General features: G+C 45.6%; 1 protein-coding gene across 4 annotated transcripts in view; it reads left to right on the forward strand.

Annotated features, from left to right (window-relative positions):
- LOC149325131 (potassium voltage-gated channel subfamily KQT member 1-like) overlaps nt 1–22,556 on the forward strand; it is a 469,319-nt gene that overhangs the window by 407,211 nt on the left and 39,552 nt on the right. For 2 of the 4 annotated variants that reach the window (XM_089563197.1, XM_089563199.1), the window contains exons 9-10: nt 66–289; nt 10,353–10,469. In XM_089563197.1, coding sequence (XP_089419323.1) covers nt 66–289; nt 10,353–10,469 — 341 coding nt within the window. The remainder of the gene's footprint in view (nt 1–65; nt 290–10,352; nt 10,470–22,556) is intronic. The other 2 variants (XM_089563198.1, XM_089563200.1) reach the window with 1 other exon arrangement.

Genomic DNA, 22,556 nt, shown 5'->3' on the forward strand with positions numbered 1-22,556 from the left:
ATGCGTGGGCCGTTGTCCGGGTTGGCTGATATCTCTCTCTCTCGATGCGGGCGGGGCAAGCGCAGGTTCAAGCACAACACGTCTTTCGTGAGCAGGCTGTCCACGATCCGTCGGCACCGACAGCCCGCCACTCCGTCGCACCTGCATTCCCCGATGTCCCGCAGTCGCTACCACTGCGACTCCAACGCGAGCGCGGACAACGTCATGCACTCGGGGAGGCTTCCGGCCAGCTTCAGCGAGGACAGCGTCGCCAGGGACATCTCCGATGCCTCGAAGCGAAACTCGGACGGTGAGTGACCCCTCCGCGACTCAACCCACGGGTCATTGACCTTGCCGCGCAGAGCCATGGCGTGAGCTGAGCAATTTTTTTTTGTAATAATAATATTGATTTGTAATAAGGGAGTAATTACTCATTGACAACCACCCGAGCGCAGCAGGTGAAGCGGTGGTCCCAGGTTCGAACCCCGGACCAGGACGAATTTTTCTTTAACTACGAAGTTTCTGAGATGGTTTGGTTTGGTTTATTGGGCTTTAACGTCCCGAAGCAACTCAGGCTATGAGGGACGCCGTAGTGAAGGGCTCCGGAGATTTCTACCACCTGGGGTTCTTTAACGTGCACTGACATCGCACAGTACACGGGCCTCTAGAATTTCGCCTCCATCGAAATTCGGCCGCCGCGGCTGGGAAGTTTCTGCGAAAGCTGTATAGCTTTCCTATCCGTATGGCTGCGCTTGCGGGGATGTCAATGAGTAATTACTCCCTTATTACCTTATTACAAATCTAATCCACCTTGGGGGATACCCCTAAACATGTCACCAATAATTATGATTTATTTGCAACCGTTGATATTACGTGGGGGGGAGGGGGGGGGCAGGAAAAAAGCTGCTCGCAGGCTGTTTGACCACGCGACAGCCCCTGGTTTATTTCCTTTGAAAACAGCAGCACAGTAGCACATCGGAATTATTTATTTATTTAACAAATACTGCAGCCCCTAAGTGTGCCCCTAGCAGGAGGGGCGAAAAGAATACAACATTGTGAATATGAATTCATCACGCGAAACATACGTTAGCAAAACACAATGAGACATGTTCAACTCTTTCAAGAAAACATACATAAATGCAAATAGACATGACAACATCAGAAGGTAGCTTGTACCATTCCTCAATTGTACGTGGGTAATAAAGGCGTTAACTTTAGCTTGATATGGAGTTAAAGAATGTGCGTGATGATGCCTTGATGATGGCAGAATAAGGCACAATAAGTGCAATGCAGCATTAGTGATTTGGTAAACCAAAAAATACCGCGGAAATGCTATTTCATTCTGTTTCGACTGTTCGCGTTTTAGTCTATGCGGACGGCGCGGCTGCAGTCTTCGGAGGCACCGGCCTCAGTGGTGATTCCCCATCTGCTGGCTTTCTATAGTTAGTGTACACATGGCCTCCGCAGGGACTGGTCTTGTGGTTTCCATTAGAGGACAGCTGCTAACTCGAGGTGCTTCCTTTCCTTGCCCTTACTGTCTCTCCGTTGCAAATCAAATAAACTGCGTGCTGCACTGATTTTAATGTTTTGTTAACTTGTTACCAAGTAAGGCTCTCGGGCCGTGCCTGTTTTCTTGTTCTCACGATAATCGTGCAGGGTTCCTCTACCTGTATTAGCGCGCATATGATTTTTTCTTGAGCCATTGTTTACTGATGGCGATACAATTTTACTTACAAAAAAATTTCCTCAAATGAGACTGCGATTTGAAAGGGAAGATAAAGTGACAAACATTTTAATGCATAGGCTTCAATACATCCTGATATATTTATACTTGCAATGAGTTTATTTCTTTGACTGTGCAACTGTGCCTGAGAACAGATTCTTCGGACCTTGAAGGCGTCAAAGTCGGCAGCTTACTACAGGAACCAAACTAACTTTGAAATCAAGTGCAGGTGATGTGATGTATAAACCTAGAGCCATTTCCTCTGCGAAAAAAAAAGAAGCTTTCCGCCCCTATAAGACTGTCTGTCAAGCAATAGTTTGCGTGTGGTATCTACGTATTTCGCATGTTTTTTTCCTTATCTGAACAATCACTGCGGATGGGTGTGACTACGCCTAATTCCGGGGACCTCTGCTTCTGATAACTTTCGTTTTATACAAAAAAATTCGTCCATATCCGACCCATCCATAACATGATACAGCGAAATTCTGAACCATTGTTTTGTTTTTAAGTGCTAACTTCAAGCGGAAAACAAGCTTTTGAACTAAAGCTATCTTCCTATAATTTGCATTGCTAGTGACTCTATAGATCTGCGGCATGTCCTTTTACATTAAAGTAGGGGTGTGCGAATATTCGAAATTTTCGAATATAATTCGAATAGTATATTTTTAGTATTCGTATTCGATTCGAAATCTAAGTATTCGTGTTGTTTCGAATATTCGATCCGACGCGAATATGCGTACCCAGCCGAATATTCTATTGCGAGCACCGGCGATCATTTCTGTCCGCAAGTCCTATCAAAAGAGACATAACAATATAGCGGCGCTCAGAGCAATGCGTAACGTTGGGCCATGCAGTAGCTGACTACGCTGGTGAGCTTCTTTGTGGCTATGCCTGCGAAGCTGGTATAGTCAGAGCTCTGCACGAAATACCTCGCAATACGTGCCAGTTCAGTGCCAAGTGAGAGGACATTTTTGTGGCTGGAGAAGTCGCTTCAGCTAGAAGGGAACTAGCTACTTCTGCCTGACCGTGTGGAGCAGCCGGTTTTCCTTCACGACAACCTTTTATGTTCATCCCAGCAACGCGCTTTTGTACTTATGGCAAGCTAGCCTTAATCAATGATGTGTACTAGCCATCTTCTCTGATATTTCCACTCTTCTATGAATAATGTTCGAGACTTCGATACTTTTTGTGCAGCCACACAAATCTTTTGTGTTCATTTGATCACTGATAGTTGAACTGTGATGTTCTTGGGTGCCCAAAAATTTTGTGTAATGGTTAAATGCATCTGTCCTTGATTATTCGATATTCGATTCGATATTCGGAACCAAGTATTCGTATTCGATTCGTATTCGAAAAATTTGATATTCGCACACCCCTACATTAAAGAAATAATGGAAAATTTCATTTGTAGTCGAAGTTCACGGTCTAGTGCGCTGCAGAAGTATTCGCACAAACCCGACTCCACATAGCTCAGTCGTGTTTTAACTTTTATTAGTGGTGTGCGAACGTTTGAAACTTGAAATATTTAGCAAATTGTATTTTCTGTTCGATTCTGCTCGCACCTGACTTTCAGTGGTTTCATTTTCATTTCATTTCATTTATTTATTGGTCTTTGTTGCATTAAAAATGTACGCAAACACTGCCCGGACCCATAGCCAACGGCTAGTAACGGGTCCAATGGAAAAAAAGGTATACAAACATGCAGGCAACAATATACCAAAATAAAGACAGTAAGTTAGTATAAAGAATGCTAGACATCACTCTCAACACCTGTAAGAGCATCAACAAAAGAAATACATATATTACAGATTATATAAACTAAAAACTTACAGATCAAACAAAACGCGTAGAACTTATACAAAAATTAAGGCATCACAAAAAGCGAGGGGAAATTAGCTGTTAAGTATTTACAAAGCATCACAAGGGTACAACACACGAGAACAGGATAAAATGATTTCAGTGCACACTTTTTAATCACAAACATCCTTAGAATAGACGCAAATGTACAAATCTATAAATAAATCAAGGTATCAGGATTCGGCTACATGCAAATAATATCTGGCAAATATCTAAGACGACTATTAAAAAATGAAAGTATGAACTCAAAGTATGTCATTCTTTTTAAGGTAATAATTTTTTATTCTAATGGAGAAGTTGTAGGCAGTCTTTAGGTCATTTGGTAGATTATTCCAAACTTTTACGCCCGTAAACTCTAGGAGACGCTCTCCATATACATTTCTTTTCACTGGCAAGTTAAAATTGCCGTACGTGCGGCTCCGTGTTGGAAGTGGCGGGATGTTAAATTCGAAGCATTCAGAAATTCCGAATTTCCTGTTCATCTGTGTTCACGGTGAACCTAACATTATTTTCAAACGACAGTATCCTGCACTTGTAAGAGGAATTAACTTGCCTCTTCTTCGTGTAACTGCTCGCCAGCACTTCTCAATGTTCACAGGGCCATGGAGAGCCGCCACAGCAAGTCCAGCATTGATACCGCTAACTGCAGCATTAAGACAGCCTGTAGTATTAGGTTTCTTTACACGATCCAGTTGTTAGTCAAAAATTGTAAAGAAATTATTGTCGACAAGATAAGCTTTTTTACTAAAGCTAATTATTGCCTCGTAGGCCTTTACAGGTATAACAAATTATGCTGATTATGGTTGCTAACAAAATATGCACTACTTGTTTCTTCTCATAGCTGTCATTTGTGGGAAAGCATCTGTGCTTAGTTTTCTGGGTGCAAGTCTCGGGCGCGAAGCTAAAAGAAAGACTGACACGTATCGAGGCTAGAACCGAACTTCCGTGCCGTGGCATCAGGTGTGCACGGCCCGGCGCGTTCTTTCTTTTCTTCTTCGTCCAACCGCGCTTGAATGTTCATTCCAAGGAGAGCGCCTAACAACCCTAACAGAGATCGCTGGAGACGCGGGCAACTGGGCGTCAGACACGGCGGACGGTAAGATGCCCAGGTCAGTCTCGGCAGCGCGACACTGAATCTGGGTCTCCAGGTGCGCCGGCTTGAGGCGGTTCAAGCTGGGTCGGCCCCTTCACTGCCATTCTCGAGCAGGGTGCTGGTTTTGCTGGGAATGGTCCATCCTAAGCCTGGGTTAGTGGCGCACGGACGGCTTCGCGGCGAAGGAAAGCATGCGTAGAGGGGGCGAGGTCGGGGTGCACAGAGATGGTGTCGTGGCCGTAGGTTTGCAGCGCAGTCCACTAGACGCTCCGGATGCTCTCGTGGCTGGGCTGTTAGTTCTTCTGACGGGAACAAGTCTGCTGAGACGCAGGGCAGTACCGTAAATGAGCTCAGCCGCAGAACTCTGGAGGTGTTCTCGGAGGATGGCCCTTAAACCATGGAGCACAAAGCGATAAGGTGTCAACCAAATTGGTGCTTAATTCAGGAAAGGCGCCAAAAATAAATGTAGAAAGAATTGTTTCGTCTGCCGTTTGTTTTTGGCGCCTATTTGTAATGATGTCGGACCAAGTCGCACACAGGTACAGTCTTTGTCAAACGTAACCAGGCTGCATGGTTTTGATTCTCAGGTGTTTATTTAAACTATTATGTCAGCCCTCACGCTCTAAATCTGTGTATGGTAAGGAGAACCCCAGTACTCACATTCAAATAACTTTTCGACCTTAGGGAAAGCTGTAAAGGCTCTACTATACAAATGAGAAGCAAACCATGCAGCCTGGTTACTTTTGACAAAGACTGTACCTCCTTAGCAATAGTTGTGGTTATGCCGGGTGGTTAGGGTGGTCCTCGGTCATCGGTGAAGCCCTTAAGTCATGCCGTTGGGCCATAGGTTGTACGCAGCTGTGCGGCAGTGCTTGGCGTCGAGAATGCTGGTGAGGCAAGCAAACAAGGCAGACTCAAAATGTCGCCCACGGTCCGTTGTTGTCGCGGGGCTGGAACAACCAAAGCGAGGCATCCACACGGATACGATGGCAGAGAAAACAGTCTCGGCGATCATTTCGCTAATGGGTACAGTCTCCGGCCAGCGTGTGAAACGGTTGATCATGGTGAGAGGGTAGCGGCCACCTTGAGACATGGGTTGCGTTCCCACGACGTACAGATACACTCACTGCAACTCACTTGTTTTGCCGTCAAGTGACGCGTGAACGTGATCATTAAAAGTGCACAAAAGAAAGAGCGCGTGATGGGAGCAACGGTTGGACCTTTGGTGCCATCAAAGCAAAACACCTGATGGTGGCTAACGTCCGACTTTTGCTACCACCATGGGCATGTGCGCTGTGCAGCATCAGGCCATTCGGCTATGGCGCGACGAATGCGGTACGTGTTGAATCGATTGGCTTATAACCTTACAACAGCAGTCTAAGTGACGATTTTCTGAACGTGAAAAATGTGGAGAATTTTCTTGCTGATTTTGACGAACACGGCATTCATTTTGTTTTGTTTTGGAGCCAATCGAAAAGAGAAATTTGACCTGCGGGTTCTTCTCGACACTTGTTTTTCCACCCAAACCGCACTTAATTCCTGCACCTGTGCAAACTCTGTGGAGACAGTTAAGCGCGATTAAGTTACCATGCAATACTTCTCGAATACGTGTTCGGGGAGGCATCGAGACGTCGCTGCTTTATTTCTGCTGATGGTTACCTAGAAATTAATTCCTATGGAATAATCCAGTCTGTTGCCTGCACGATTAGCCATCTGCAAACACGCAACTTTCCCCATAGAAACGCCGAAGGCCGTAATGCTTAGTGGTGATGTTGTGGATCCCGTAACATTTTCACGATTGGTTACAGAGAGTTGTGCCTTTAAGCACAACTCCTTAAACATGTCTTAAACATGTAGCCACTGATTAGTAGACGGGAAGGTCTTGTTTCAGATACATGCTATAGAGATCCGGTATCCTCAACTTGATACGCGTTTTTTACTTCCCCGCTTACAGTTTCTCAAAAGCTCCTCGTTCCTATACTATAGTGGACATATATTTGATGCGTTCTCAGAAAGAGCGCTGGTATGAGGAAATCGTTCGATCCGGTATCCTCAACTTGATACGCGTTTTTTACTTCTCCGCTTACAGTTTCTCAAAAGCTCCTCGTTCCTATACTATAGTGGACATATATTTGATGCGTTCTCAGAAAGAGCGCTGGTATGAGGAAATCGTTCGAGTGCCTCATTATGCGTAAGGGTTATAGGAGACTCTGCCATGTGCTTCTCCTAAAGATATGGCATAGTCCGGCTCGCCTGAAACTCGTCGGCATACCACTAATTTTGCGTCGCCAGGAATCCACGTCCCAGGATGTCTTTTTCAAGCAGCGTGATCATGCGAGTCCGTTTTATTCCGTAAAAACTGGGCTGGTCCTTCATTTACATATTCTACGCTCACGTATGCTTAATGCGTATGCTCTATTTTTTTTTTTATGCGAAGTTTGTGAAAGGCAAACAGCGTAGTTTAGTAGACTGGGACAGAATGCGTCCACAGGTAGCTGCCTCTTTGCGTTAATGTAAGCGGCAAAACAGACAACGTTCAGAGTGCGAAAGAAAGCACAACTTCTGTCATCAGTTTGTCGTAGTGCACTATCCGGACTCAAGAATGTGGCAATGTTTGAGTAATTGTAATGCAGCTGAATGTTTTAATTTTGGGCATGCCGTTCTGTAAAAATTGGCAGCTATGATAACTAAGCTAAGTGTGTCGCTCGACGATGATGGACGAGCAGCATTTAGATTTCATATGCGGGCTGTTTCAGTGAAAAGGATCTTTAGTGTTTAAAGGTGCTCTAAAGAGGAATCTCAACTCGTCTTCTTACCGCGGGAACTCGATCTGCATGTTCCGAGCATTCTTAGAAACTTTGAATTATTGTCCCGTGCGGCCGATTTCCCTAATTTATATTGGAATAAATGTACCGGTTCCCGCCTTTTTTTGAACTCATCGCTGATGATAGGAGGAGTCACTCAAACTTTCAGTCAGTCCCGTGGCGGCTCGCCGCTCTTCCATCGGCGGAGTGATACGTAGCGATCGGCGAAAGGAAATAGTCTACGCGTGTTTTTATTCGCGTGTGCCTAATTTGCAGCTACGTAGTCTCTGACTGGATCTATTTGTTCACGGAAACCTAAAAAAGAAAATAAAGCGAAAGCGAAGCCGCTACGCGACTGCCTGAAAGGCACTGCACGCGTTAGTTGACTCCTCCTGCCGTGAGTGGCGAGTTCAAAAAACAAAACAAAACAGGCAGGAGCCGGGACGTTTCATCCGATTTAAATGAGAGAAATCGATCGCAAAGGAAGATAATTCGAAGCTTTTAGGAACGCTCGGAACGTGTAGACTGAGTTCCCGCGGTAAAAAGACGAGTTCAAAACCCGCTTTAGTGCACCTTTAAAGGTGGAGTATTTTAATGAAAAGGGTGTTTTTTCGGAACAGTACTGTCACCTGTGGCAGATACAAGGAGACAGCTTCGACCTGTCTACTACTAAGCTGGTTGACTAATCTAAACGGTTGCTTTTTGACTGCTATTGTTGGGTGTTAGTTTTTATTTAGAGCTTATCGCCGATAACAGCGATATCAGTACTTGAATTCTCGTCGACGCTGCATTGCGATAAATTCAGGATCTCTGCTAACGGACAACCGAAACCGCTTGTCAGGAGAGCGCCAGCGGCTAGACCTAAAGCTAGACCCACAACGGGACGCCACTCTGCGGGAAGCGTGTGACGTGCTCTTCTGTGGCCCCCTGGTTGCGACGAGCTGAAAAAAAGAGTAATTTGCAGGAAGCCAATGAGGCACACATGCCTGTGACTGTAATGCGTGTGGTGTGTAGTCGGCCGCGTCTGAATATTAAGGCGAAAGCCTTTAATGCCTCATCGTTGTTGACAGAAGGCTGTCAGCAGAGGTGTCATACATTTCGGTTGGTTGAAATGGTTATGACGTCTGAGTGCGCGGATTCGAAGTAATAAGGTCACCCACGGATGCCTGACGCCCCCTTTTGGAGCACACGACGACTAATAAAATAGTTTTCGTCCGCTCCGACAGGGGGCGTAAGGCGTCCGTGGGTGACTACATTACATATCTCATTACTGCGATCAGAGCCATGGATACAACCGAACTCATCGAAGCAGAGAGAGAGTCGTGCTAAAGAAGCAGTCAAAGTCGGCAGTCAAAGTGTGTAATTGCAATGTGTAGTCAAAGTGTGTGGTCAAATAAAGCACTAGTACAGCACAAACAGCCTTGCCGTTAATACCAAACAGTGCGCCAGGAAAGGCTTTCGCCTTGCAGCACTTTAGAGAGCCAAAGTTCCCCCTGATTTTTTTCGTTTCGCGCCCAGGTATCCAGAATTGGCTACACTGAAACACCGACGAGAATCTAATTCACGAAATTTTGAAAACTGACATAGGGTTTATAACCCGTAGCCACGAATCGCTCTGATTTGATTTGTATTAGCTTTATTCGTCTTTCTAGTAACAGATCTTCAAGGATTTCAAACAGGCCATTGAAATATCCGAAGACATACGGTAACTGGGGAGCGTCGCTATTTTCTGGCTTAAAGACCAGCGTAGACAAAAAAGAATTAGAGCTGCAGGTTACAAAAAAACTAAAGAGTCTTACATTTTCCACGGTGGGTTAACAATGCAAAGTTTGGGTTTCAGGTACGCTGACAGGGTCTTTACATCTCTGCATGCTTACAAACACTGATCCCATTTTCTCTGCAGGAACACAAGAAATATCCCAGGATACGAGTAGAGACTAATTTTGAGTGCCGCTCTTGTAAATCTTTACTGAGGGCTGCTTAGCCTTGTTTTTTAAACCTAGCTTCGCGGGTGATTTCAGGAGACGAGCGATGTGCATTCCATGTATTGTTACTGCAGTGCTTCAATAGGAATTTGTGTAAAAATATTTGATGCCGTTAACTCTACTTCAAGCTCGCTGTTAAGAGCTCAGAGCTTCGCAGTGTACCAGGGCATTATTCCCAAGGTGCCTTCACCGTGCACTTTCCTCCTTCCTATTTGTGCTCGACTTGCTGTTGTGGCTACCTTTGTACAACCATTCAAATAGAGTTAGTATTTTTTAAATACCTATATAGATATGCGATCACAAAATGAACAAGGGAGGGGAAAACCTCAGGTTGCTGGAGCCAACGTTTCGACAAGGGGACTTGTCTTCGTCTGGGCCCAGACGAAGACAAGTCCCCTTGTCGAAACGTTGGCTCCAGCAACCTGAGGTTTTCCCCTCCCTTGTTCATTTTGTGATCGCCAAGGACCATCTACCGCACCCTCTCTCTACCATATATAGATATGCGTGTAACACGATTAATGATAGGTGACAAAGAGGTGCGCTCAACGTACAAGAAGAATTCTACAGGCGAGCCATAGAGTTCAGGCGCAAGTTTCTTTGTAACCACTGCCTTTCTTACAGCCTCATTCACAACCGGAGCCGAATGTGTATACCTGGGGTGGTAGTCGAGACCGCCCGCGTAGCGTGGCTGTGTGTGCTTTCTTACGCAAATGTGTTTGGCGGGCTTCTCAGTGTGGCATGACTGCTGCATGCTCGCCTACTTGTGCTCGTGGTGGTGCTTGCGTTGTTTTTGTGTGCCTCATTGTGCGATGCCGGGTGTTGCATGTCGGTGGCGCTTGGAGCAAGTGTGTTCTTGCAGTGTTTCCTGCCGCGGATCCCTGAGTGCTTTTCGTGTTCCCTGCTCCGAGCAGATTGCTGCGCCGAAGACGGGACCACTCCTTTCGGCCTCTGCGTGTTGCTGCAGAAAGAATTCACCAACCCGCCGTTCCTAGCCCTGTCGCCTGGCTTTAGGTCGGCTCCAGATACAGGTTGGACACAGGCACACTCTTCCAGACGCACATTTCACCCACTCGTGTCGTTCAGATTGCACACGTTGCCACCACGTACCACGACAACGCTGAACGTATTCCAAAAGCACGTGTCTGCGCCGTTGCCAGATGTAGATCACGCGCGAGTGCAGACTCTCAGGTTTACAGGTCGAGAAAGGGCTATTTTAGTGTTAACTTATTTGATGAATTTGATGATAGTCTGCTTAAAGAGCAAAGGAGACACGACAGGAGTGTTCGGAAAGAAGACAGTCTTTCAAAACAAACGCTACAGTAGGATACAAATCAAGAAGGCAGCGGCAGTTACCTCTCAAAGGAGGCTCTCCAGCCAATCACATCGGCTGACTGTCATTACGTTGCAGTAAATCCCATTTCAATCCCATTTCAACCCATCCGCACCGCTAGTCCGCGCAACAAACAACCCACTCTCCATGGCGCGGGGACACAAGGCCGTCTACTTTTGTTTACTGCCTAGCCTCTGCTGCATTGTAACCGTGATGTCATGAGAACCGGTCGACTCCATTCACTGGAGGACCTCCTTTGAGGAGCGTCCGCCGCTGCCTTCTTGACTTGTATCCGACTATGGTCTCTTGCTTCTCAGTGAGCACTTGACTCCGCAGAAGCAAGCTCACAAGTTCCAGTTCCAGTGCATGCCTGACAGTCTCAGAGAAGTCATATTGCTCAGAGGTTTTGCAACGTTCTGGTTAAACTCAGCATACCGGCTGCCGTTTTCTACTGAGAAAAAGATTCCTCTCAATCTTTTCAAATAAACAAAATAATGTTTTGTTAGGGCAGCCAGGAATGCACTACGTATGAATAGCGGATATTGGTTGATAATGCGAAGTAACCGCAGTGCTGCGCTTTGTAGTATTACATCCTCAGCAGGTGCGCTTAAGACTGCATAGCTTATTGAGTGAATAAGGCAGCCACGTGCCTGCATATCGGCTACGCCAGCTTGTATATCGGCATACCTGTGCTTCATTATTTGACTGCTAGTATGAACCAGCATTTTTTCGACGTTTAATTACTAAAATGTGCAGAGAACCATGATGGGTAACGGTATTCGAGCGCAGTTTTTGTCGCTTCGATTACTTTTGCTTCTGTGCTGTCTAAATCCAGAGCCTCTAACATCAACATAGTGTGTATTTGGAAGCAAAAATTGGCTATACACGGTAGTGTGCACTTCAAGCCGTCGCCATATGCGAGCTCGCAGGCAATAAATATGAGTTTAGCGGACTTTGACACTTTCTTCCAATATCCCGGTGTCGGGCGCTCAGGAGAAGTGTTGTACTTCACCGCTAAATCGGGAAACTGTGCTTGCGATTCGGCGTACTGCTCTCCCCTTCGCGCTTTTCAGCTCGGAGGTAGTTTTCAACGCAGTATTTGCATAAATGTTTCACTAAACGCTTGTGCATAAAAAAGGTAGAGGTGTTTAATAGGCAGACGTGTTGTTTTGCGTGTGGAAAGAGGAGAAAGGGATAACAGCCCTGTTGAAAACCACAGCCTCAATATCTATAGTCATGCCTGAGCTCTCTATGCACATCAATTGGCGCCGTTCTGTGTTAGTAGTGAGCACCTGTTAATGCGTAGTGTGTCGCGCCTAAAGGCCGGCGTGGGAGTGGCATGCATTACGTGGCTCACAAGGGGCACTTACGAGGGCCATCTGCTCGCTTGGTCGCTAGCTTTACTGTGGTGGATTGCCCTGCAAGCTCCTGTATTGACTGAACCTTCTCACTACCAAGCCTTCCTCCAATTCTTTTGCTTGGACTTTTGCACCATCTGCATGCTGCATGAACCGCACTTGCCTTTTGCCTTCTGCAGAGCTTTCGTGACATGACTGGGCATGACTGTTCGCATATGCTATTTATACTTTGCATGCACTTGTCTCTCAGTGCTAAGTAACGTGCCTTTTTGTACAGTGAGTGTTTAAACATACTGGGAAACTCAAAAGCCCAAAGCGAACTGCCGTTCAGCAAGTGCCGAAACGCACTTGCTATCGGAAGGCGGTGAAGGCTGGAAACCCGACAACCAGTTATGCTGTTGTGCTCCGTGGAGCGCCCGATGAGCTTAAATTTGTCTGCTCAGGGTCTGTTTTCTTCGAACCAAAAATATCGCTTACTTCTTATTCATATCACCAGTTCAGTTTTCCTAGCGGAAAACTGTGCCTGCGGAACCACGTCTGTCAACCAAAAACCATTTGGCTAAAAATCAACATTAGGAGACCTCCGGTAACTCTCTATTGAAAGGAATGTCTGATCATTAAGCCTGAATGACCAGCAGAGGTTGAACGTAAGTAGATGATCAGAGCCAGAAAATTTCGCGTTATGCCAATTTTGTTTGGCCGAGCAGTCACCTTACCTCGGCGGTAAAATATTACGTTGGTCGATTACTTACGTATTATGCAGAAGAATTTTCAAGCACTGAGTGGAAAAAAGAACAAGAAGTCGGCTACTGGGTCTTGTGTGTCACTCAAATTATCTGAGGTCAGTGACCTCAACGTCTGGGCTCTTTGAGGTTTCGCGTATTCTACGATTATTTTTTCGCAATTTGTAGAGTGCGACACCCTTCAGGAAAGTGCAACTGGAAATTCGCAGTATTCAAATAGCATGTGCACGCTAAGACATCTTATTGCACAGCACATAATATGACACATTTCTTAAGACAAAGCCTTGAGAACGAGAAGCCTCTCAATATGTCTCATATAATTTACATGTCGACAAGGAAATGGCAAGGAGGATGCTTATGCAATTACGACATTATTAGCTACTTGAAAGGGCGCGCGCTAGGAAGTTATTAAAGAGAAGACTGTAGAAGGAAATGAAATAGTAATTATTCCCTTGTTCTGACCTGCCGCTTTAACAGCGATCAAAAGTTCGAACTCGAACAAGGAAATTGAATGACAACTGCGCAAGCTTATTAGCTGAGGCGCTGGGACACCGTGACCGTGTTTTATTTTCTACTTTATCTACAGCGTGCAACCATAAAATCGTTTACCTACATTTGTTTATCACTCTCGCTCCTCAGGAAGCGCACAGTCTGTACAGTAGCCAAAGTTCGCCAAAGTATCTGTACATTCGCCAAAGTTCCAATAAATAGTTATGCTTCTTTATGTGCCTTTTAATATACATTGTAACCAGGGGACCGATAATGAAGGCGTAACAAAGTGCGGCACTAATGTCTCTATACCCTAACTAGCTGGACAGTCGACAGCCAAGAATCTCATCCATTCTTATAAATCACGACTTTCGTCAGACGTCCAGTTATATTCTGCCAAGGCAGTGATACTGGCCGCATAGTTTAATTTTTGAAAATGTTCATTCCTGCCATCTTCATCACACGAAACACGGCTCTCCTAAAGCAGTAGTTTTTTCAAAACAGCTATCTGATGTTATCAGGTAGCTGTGTTTTCATGCGTAAAGGCCATGCGGGCTTTACGCATGAAAAAATCGAAGTATCTTTTGGCTTGACTGTATGCAATTCATTACAAAAAAAAATGCAGTTATGCAGTGAACTCAATCGCGCTCATTAACGGAGAAATGAGCAACATTTAGCGATTTTCAACCACATAGGGTACGCAGTCCTCTTCTGCCGATGTTCCTCTCGACACCGTCTATGATGGTCAGCAATCCGAGGGGCACGCGCCCCCTTGGTGCACCAGCGCCACCTTTCGGCTTCTACTACTGTCCGCTGGCACTTAAAAGCTGTAGTGGAGACGGCTGAATCAGCGGAATTCAGGCTTGCTATACGTTTATCGATACAGTTCTAGTCATTGGCTGTTCTTAGCCCTTATCGCCCGGTCAGGGCAGTGTTTTAATGCAATAGCATTACGAGCGCCATGCAGGCGAAACTGTACGGTGGTGTCGGCGTCTGTGTCAAGTCTCCACCTCTTAGGAGGTGTCTAGGGGGATGTGCCTCTATTCATCTGCTACCTGTCAGTCGCCCCCCTCTTCCATGCCCCTTTCCCCTCCACGCCTTCATTTTAATGGAAGAGGAGGGAGACTCCGGACGAAGAATGACTCAGCAAAAATGAAAATAACTAAGGAAAAAATGACTCGGACTGCAGCAGGCCTACGTGCAAAATATACAGCCTCCCGAAGGACTATCTTTGCAAAAATGAGACTTGCGGGAGCTGTTTCTTCTCGCACTGCTCGGGAAGAGCAACCTCGGGCTCGCAAGTACCACCGGTGGTTGAGTTTGAAACAGCTTAGTAGAGCATAACGTTGGGCCAGTTGGTGTAACTACATATTCAAGAAAACTTTGCGCAGAATGACACAAGACGGAGGGAGAAACACGTGCACACGCTCGTGTGTGTGAACGTGTTTCTCCCTCCGTCTTGTGTTATTCTGCGCAACGTTTTCTTTAAACAGCTACCTGCCAGTGCAGTGGCGCATCGCTCAACTGCTCAGCCACTGCACCGGTAGTGCTGGGAGAGTACTCGCCGCGACACTACATTGTTACACATTTTGCGTAGCTGCGTAGTAGGGATAGTTTGGGGAGTGAAGGCCAGTGAACCCTGAATTGAAATTGAATCAGAACCGGAATAAATTGGCGAGTGAAAAACGAATGCATCACATTTCCTCCGCATCACTCCATTTGATAGCTCCGAAAATTTTTTTTCTTTGTTTGTTCAGAGCCACCAAACTAATGTTCCTCCACCAAAGCTCTTCAAACTTCGTGGCATGGGCTGGGACATTTAACTTTGTTTTGTGGGTGTCCCTGAATAGTGTTTTACTCTCACCACCACTTTCCACCGCCCTTCTTTTTCTTGCAATCATTTGGTGCCCTAACTGCGCCCAGACAACCGTCTATGCCTAGGTTGTGGCACAACTTCGCGTTTAGAAACTGTAATGTTTTGATTATAATTCCCGAATATAGAAGCTCATTTTCGAGCTGGAAACATCTGCTACTGCAACAGGGCACAATTTGTGCCTGCGTAAGTGTTAACTAAATGTGACACGTGTTGGTTTCACTCTCGCCAATGAATGCTGCTGCTTCATCACGAAGATCACGATGATGCCCTTAGTTTCATAGCGCGAACGAGCGAAATGATTTGCTATGTGGGCGTAAGGAGATGTCTGTTAGCAAGTTGCAGTTGCAGGCGCTGAGTGGAAGATAATCAAATATGATTTTAACGATGTCCGAGTAGGCGCTCCGCTTTTCCACCCGCATGGTGTGACATTATAGTGCATATCCCTCAATTATTGCGGCGTCGGGTTGTTCTGAGGAACGACCATTGCTTGCCGACCACGTCCTCGATAATACTGTAGTCCAGGCTGGCCGGTCGGCCATTGTGCCAAGGTGCACATCGGTGCTGGCGTCGACCGGTACCGAAGCTGCTGGTACAGAAATGGTTGTAATCAATTGTTAACGCTGCGCATTGGTGGTTTAGCTCATCGTCGTGGTAGCATATATTGCCATGACACACTCATTGTCATGACACACATTCACTTTGTGTGTAAACTCTTGGATAAAAATTAAAGAAACATAAACGCGTTCACAAAAGAGAATTTAAAAGTTAACATTCTGCTGACAACTGTTTCTTATATTGACGCACAGACTGCGACATATTACTAGCGTTAAAATACACACAAAGTACAGAGAGCAGAAACGCACAGGACAGATGCTACAGATACAGATTATATGGGCAGGCAGTCACAACGTCTATCAGCTGCAGAACGTGTTAGAAAGTTGTAGAGATCCTCAGAAGCGATAGAGAGAGCACGTTTGACACGAAAATGTGCTAAAAATGATAAAAGCGAATGATGAATCCCTCGCTTCTGCAGTCTTTGTCACTTGTGAACGTCTTTATGTTGCGCTAATTTTTACCGGAGCGAAGAAAGACCAACTACCCCAGTAAAACTTTTACTTGTGTTTATACTCCCTTAAACGTGCCAACTGATAGTCAGTGAATGTTACTAGCAGCCTTACTTGTAAACTTTTGTTAGTTAGAAACGGCTAACAGCCCCCTTAAAAATTACGCTATGCGTGCCATCCAGTCGACTAATTATAATCTTTCGCTAGCAGTGCCACTCCTGGTTCTGATACCACAGTGGAACTCATATATCGAAATTTCACTGGTGTGAGCACGGACCGTGCCTACACACAAATTCTCCCTCTAAATAGACGCACAGGCTCAGCGCTGTGTGTGTCTTTTCTATCTGTGTCCCTGTCTTTTGCGCTGTTTTAAAGAAGCACAGGCTTGGTCGTCTTTGAAGCATTATGTAAGCGAACGGAGTTTTAAACTCGTACCGAACGTCCGGATTTCAAGAATGAAGTATGTGTTCACCTTGTGCTCATGTGAAAACGCTTCCGGAAATTTTCACCCGTGAGCGGTGCAAGTGTGTGCGCTCTGTTTCTTCGGTGAATTACGTTTGATTCTAGCGCAGAACTAAAACCACTGCGATAGTTTGCTGGCAACACTGGATTGCTTGCAACCATTTGTTCAGCACCGCAGTAAGCATTGCTTGTTCGCTCGCACTCAGAACTCAAGCTTCGCAATCTGGAAGTCGTAGCGTGCCTCCTCGGCAGTGAGCCAGTGACACTTATTTCCTGCATGTTGGCAGAAGCCCTGCAAGACGGAGCTTAGGCTACTGCAACAGTCGTGCACCACGTGGTCCATGAAACCCTTGTGAATCCATGCAACTGCAGAGGCAGCGAGGTTTAGTCCACAGGATGATTTTACAGCAAGCTGTTTTCCAAGCGAGGCGCTTTCAGTTTCTTGGCAGTATTCGTTTCATGTGAATGGTAAAGCAGTCTTTAATCGGTGGCAGAAAGTAACGCATAGAAACTTACTTAAAGCATGGGCTCGTATCTTGATTTATGTGACGTTTAAGACCAGCAATATCTCGTCGCCGGTTCGACCACTGTCGGCCGTGTGAATTTCTAAAACCATCAACTTGCGGTTCAGACTGTCTTAGTGGACCCGTCTCAGCATCGTTCCTGCTTTGAAATTTTCTTTTGCAAGCGATGTCATCAACAGTTATTTACTATGCTGCGACTCTTGGTGCTACAGCATCGCTAATGCAGGCAGTCGTTATGGGAAAAGGCAGCCATACCCGACTATTTATGGTAATGCATTGTAGTTTAGCTTACCATGAAGAAATGTGCACTGGCTTGCCGATGCTCCGCAATGCGCTTTCTGGAACGTGGAATCGGCGCATTACTGCAGGAACTGCACTTGTAACCTCTGCAAGCAATCTGAGGTGCTTTAACTATTTTTTTTTTCCAAGGCAATGCCGTCTTGCTCACAGAAGGCATCTCGGGGGACTAACAGAACCACACTGTTGACAAGGTTCTTCCGTAGGCATATTGAACAGCTCTTACGCGCCAGTAATTTTTTATTTTAAGTGAGTCCGCCTTCCAGCCACGTGGGTCATTGCACATTTAGCGTCAAATATGAACGACCGTCCTGATCTGTAAACTGTCTCATGTCATCGAAAAATGTCCAGGGCATGTCTTGCTAATGGAATTCAAGGATGCCTTCGCCGACCGTCGTTGTAGCTTTAATGACGTTTTGGTACACTTTTGGTCGAAGTATTAAAGCAAACGGTCTAATACGTTTCCTCGGACCAGAGAGTGCACGTCTCGGGAGGTAGTACACTACTGTTGTTATTCTTAAGTCATACTGCAGGTGCCGGTCCTTTTAGGGAATATTTATTTCACGTGAGATATCAAACATCGTCCTTGGTTCATTGTGGCCCTTCACTACGGCATCCATCATAGCCTGGGTCGCTTTGGGACGTTAAACCCCATAAACCAAACAAAACCAAACCGTTATGACCCCTGCAGCTTTTAGAGAAATCAGCGTTTGCTCTGTGATGATCCTTGCGTTGTCACCATTTGCGATTCACCCACTAATGACAGCGACGGCGCTACCAAGGATTGCAATGTACTCTTACGCGTCGAGCAAGGTCTCTAGAAGCGAGCACAACACATTCCTTGCTTTTCTGCACTAGCAATAGCTTGGTACTTCTCAGTGCTCAGGTTTTGTTGTTACCTATCGTTAAGTTATGGTTACATTAAATACTAGACATTTTTAAAATGTAACACATTGATTTTCAAAATCTTCATCTTATTGTTTCTCAATTGCCACAAAGACGGCCCTGGCACCAGATGCCGAACTAGACGACCAACCATCCTCATCTGAACCAACTCGCCTGGCCGCTTCGTACTTACGACGCTTCTCGAGGCGCGCGGCTCGTTCTTCCTCCGTCTCCTCGGCTCGCTGCCTCCTCCTCTTGGTTTCGTTCCGACGACGAAGCCTGGCTTCTTTCAGTCTCTCCGACTAACTTTCCATATCTGCCGACGACTCCTACAAAGCCCCCCTGCTACATATACGATGCAACGCAGGCTCCTCCTCTGTTGTTACAACGCGGTTTCACCCGCTCCTCCTCTGACGTCATGCCAAATGGCGCGGCGAGCGGCGCCGCCAGCTGCGGCGGTTGCTAGGCAACGGCTCAGCTCGCGGTGTGACCACCGGCCGCAGCGAAGCGGCGAGAATATGGCCCATGGAGCTCTCGCTACAAAAGCCGTAAAAAAATACGAAGGACCCCCACATGGTGTCTGCACATGCTGAAATACAGGATAGTATTCTGATTTATTCCTACTTTGTTCATCATCACCACGCCTGTAACGGCTATTAATTTTTTTTTCCAAAAATGAGGTACGAGTCCTGCAATGTTGCGCACCAAAAAAGACTACACACCCTTTTTTGTTCAAGAAGGAAATTTCTTTTCGGCGTAATTGTGTGGTAGCAGAAAAAGAGCAGCTGAATAAAAAATAGTTTTTAACATTTTCGCCACATCTAGTCGCACTCACATATGCAAGAGATCTGCACAGCATGTGTCGTTTATGCCTTCCTTATCAAATGAAAGGTAAAAGTGGTACAATGGCTCAACCCCGAATTATTTGGGAGCAGACATGTAATTACAAGAAATGCACTTCACTGCATTTTTTCTATATTTTTTTTGACGCAGTCGTCCACCACAGTTTCAGTGTTCAGTGGAATAAGTGGTCCTTACCTCACTTACGGGTCCGCTTACTACGTGCGTTTTTTTTTTCAGTTTTCCATGCCTCAGCATAAACGAGAAAATTTTCGAAAATTCTCCGTTTTCTGTCCGAACCCTCCAATCACTACACGGGAGTAAACAGGGAGCAAAATGCAGCGCACTCATTTTTAGGGGCAACGTATGCTGCCCAAGGTGTCTGGCGGATTTTCATCACCAATACTACGGAACAGTTATGGTTGGCAACGGAGACAAATTCTCCCTTCAAAACATGCAAGTTCTAGCACTTAAGAAAAGATTGTAACCCAGGTTTTAATCTCCCCTTTTTGCCAACCTCAAGATCCCCGATGCCGAGTTTGAAAACCTCTTTCCATTGCTAATTGCATCAAGTTGCTGTGCTTTGCGATGGGAACATGCCGCCGCTGCCAAGAGTTTGAGTTGCGTTTATTTCATGATCCAAATCACCTCGGAACTTAGGCAGCATGCTCTGCCACTAAATATAAGTAAGCTAGATTGCAGCTTTCATCCTTTTTACTTCTATATAGACTAATTCGTGTTTAGAGCGTAGTATGAAGAGCTGGGGGCATAAAATATATTGGACACGTAATCACTTGTGCTATAGTGAAGAAAAAGTAGTTAGTGCTGTAAAAAAGCGTTTTCGCAGCTGCGTTTGGAACTGTGCTGCACATAGTCGGTATGTCGACTTCGTGTCACTTCCTTCCTCTTCAGCAGCTCTCCAAAGGTCAGTGCGAGCACATGTTACGATGCCGGTCAAAAAAGGCAAGCGTATTGACGTGCATTCCAAGAGGCGGTGAAGCGCTTTCAGACACCCCTAACCAGCAGCCAACACACGCAGAGCACTCATCCAAGCGCGAGGGTGCTGAACTGGGAAAGTTGGCGAGGATGCATGTTCGCAAAAACCGGCGCGAAAGAAGAACGGGACGGAAGGAAGGGAACACGGACAGACGCTTGTCCGTGTTCCCTTGCAACATGCACGCATTTAAGTAAAGAGGGGCTCTGACTGTCCTCATTGTGTCATCATTTTTTTTATCCTCTCTGTATTTGATATTTCTGAGCACACAGCCAGTAGTTAGAAATGCAGCAAAATATATTTTGTAACCGTGCTACCCATTTAACCCTGCACTTAGAAACAAATTGGTGACAGAAGTATATGAAAGGGTTACGGCGAAGTTGAAACAACATGCTTCAAGCATGCCTTCTGCATGCTTTCATATTTTTGAGGTAATTCAACGGCTCTTGATCGCACAGGTTTGTAGATCACGCCATCGTCTGCAAGGGTTACGGCGAAGGTTAACCAACATGGTTTAAATTTAGTGGGTTCAACAGGGTTACCGATTGGCTGCTGCAGGATTTCATGTTTTTGAAGTAATTCTACAACGGCTCTTGATCGCACAGGTTTGATCACGCCATCGCCTGTAAAGCGATAAATATGACATAAAATTTGCGAGGGTAAATGAATAAAATTACGACGCACTGGTAGGTGGCTTGATGCAATACTGTTAATAGAAGCAAACTGGCAACGAACGCTAGAAAACCGTTACATGAATGGAAGCATATTGGGTTTCAAGTTTAAATTACGATGTCTGAGAAGCAAATTGTGTTGGGTAACATTGCTGCATGCCTTCATGAAGTGAAGAAAGATGGCGTTAGTTTCAGGGTTATCATCGAGGTCGTTTTCACGACTGCATAAGAACGTCCAGCTCAATTTCACGTGACATGCCTTTACGAAGTCTATGCTGTGAGGAATGAAAAACGTATTTTAGTCCAAGAACTCAATAATTACAGATCGATATGCTGCATGAGCTTGCACGTCGTATTGGTCAAGGGTACAGGGCGATAATTTTCAGGGCTGTGAAGAAACGGAGCGGTGCTTTACTGGTTTGACAGCTCGTAGTATGCCGGGCAGCCACACTTCACTTCATCTGCCTCTAGCCGTTCTGCTCAATTTCACTACATAGCAATTTTTGTCACCTGATTTCAGTACATGCATTACTCCCACATCTCCCAGTCGGCTGGTACAGGACCTGTTATGAGCTACTGCTTAAAGGTGCAATGTGGCAGTTCAGCAGATATATATTTGCTGTTTGTTGGTTTTTCGCTTTGACTTCATCTGGTCCAGATGACGGCGGTGTATAGATTTCCAGTTGGACCTCAATGACAACACAAGGCAGTGTAGTCGACGGCGTTTATGAAAGTGGAGTAATAAGTGTGTTGGCACTTTCAATATCACTTAAAGGTTCGCAGTTATCGTTAGCAAGTTTCTGGCACCTGCAAGAGCTTCGTGAGGTTTACAGTTCAGGCCGTTCGTTTTGTAGTTTGCATAAAAAGCACTTGTCGTTTTAGTAGCAGCTACATAGAGGTGTTCAGCTTTGTGGCATTTTAACGGGGAATGGTTAGAAGGTCGTTCGGCACGAAGAAAAAGGCGCTTGTTCATGTTTCCAGGGTTCTTAAGGGGGAACGGGCAATAGGTTTACCAACAAAGCGTTTTTTCACTTAATGCCAATGTTTCCCAAGAACATATCTTGCCAAGAGTGCGCTCGTGTGAGCGCTGGGCGATATTGTAAAGGGGTGCCAGTCGCACCGATTTGCTCTTTAACCTGGGTTCATATTCGGCATGCCTAGTTTGTAGAGAATGTTTCTGGTCGCAAACAAAGGAAACGCTCTGAAAATGTGCTTTCTGTCTATAAATTTCACAGAGCGTATTAAAAAAAAGTGTGCTTTTAAACATCAGCTTTAGGTACCTTGGCGGTGTTTATTTGTGCCGGGTGCCATCAAGTAGTAAGGCAACAAACTGAGCTAGGTGGTTTACTTCGCTTCGTTCGTGTGTTGTCTTTTTCTCGTCTCAGCGCACAATGCAAAACTGAACACCATAAGTTGTTTCGCTTTGTCATGTACCTTAGTTTTCGAAGTTTACGAAGCTGGCAGCTGCACTCTGCTTTTGGAATAGATTTCGAAGACAGCAACTCTTCCTTGACTTCCTAATCCACAAAAGAAACGCACATTGTGAGCATACCACATTTTCACACCAAGTGTATATTGCAAT

The sequence above is a fragment of the Amblyomma mixtum genome, chromosome 10, assembly GCF_055824585.1.
Source record: "Amblyomma mixtum isolate Tamu chromosome 10, ASM5582458v1, whole genome shotgun sequence".
Classification (NCBI taxonomy): domain Eukaryota; kingdom Metazoa; phylum Arthropoda; class Arachnida; order Ixodida; family Ixodidae; genus Amblyomma; species Amblyomma mixtum.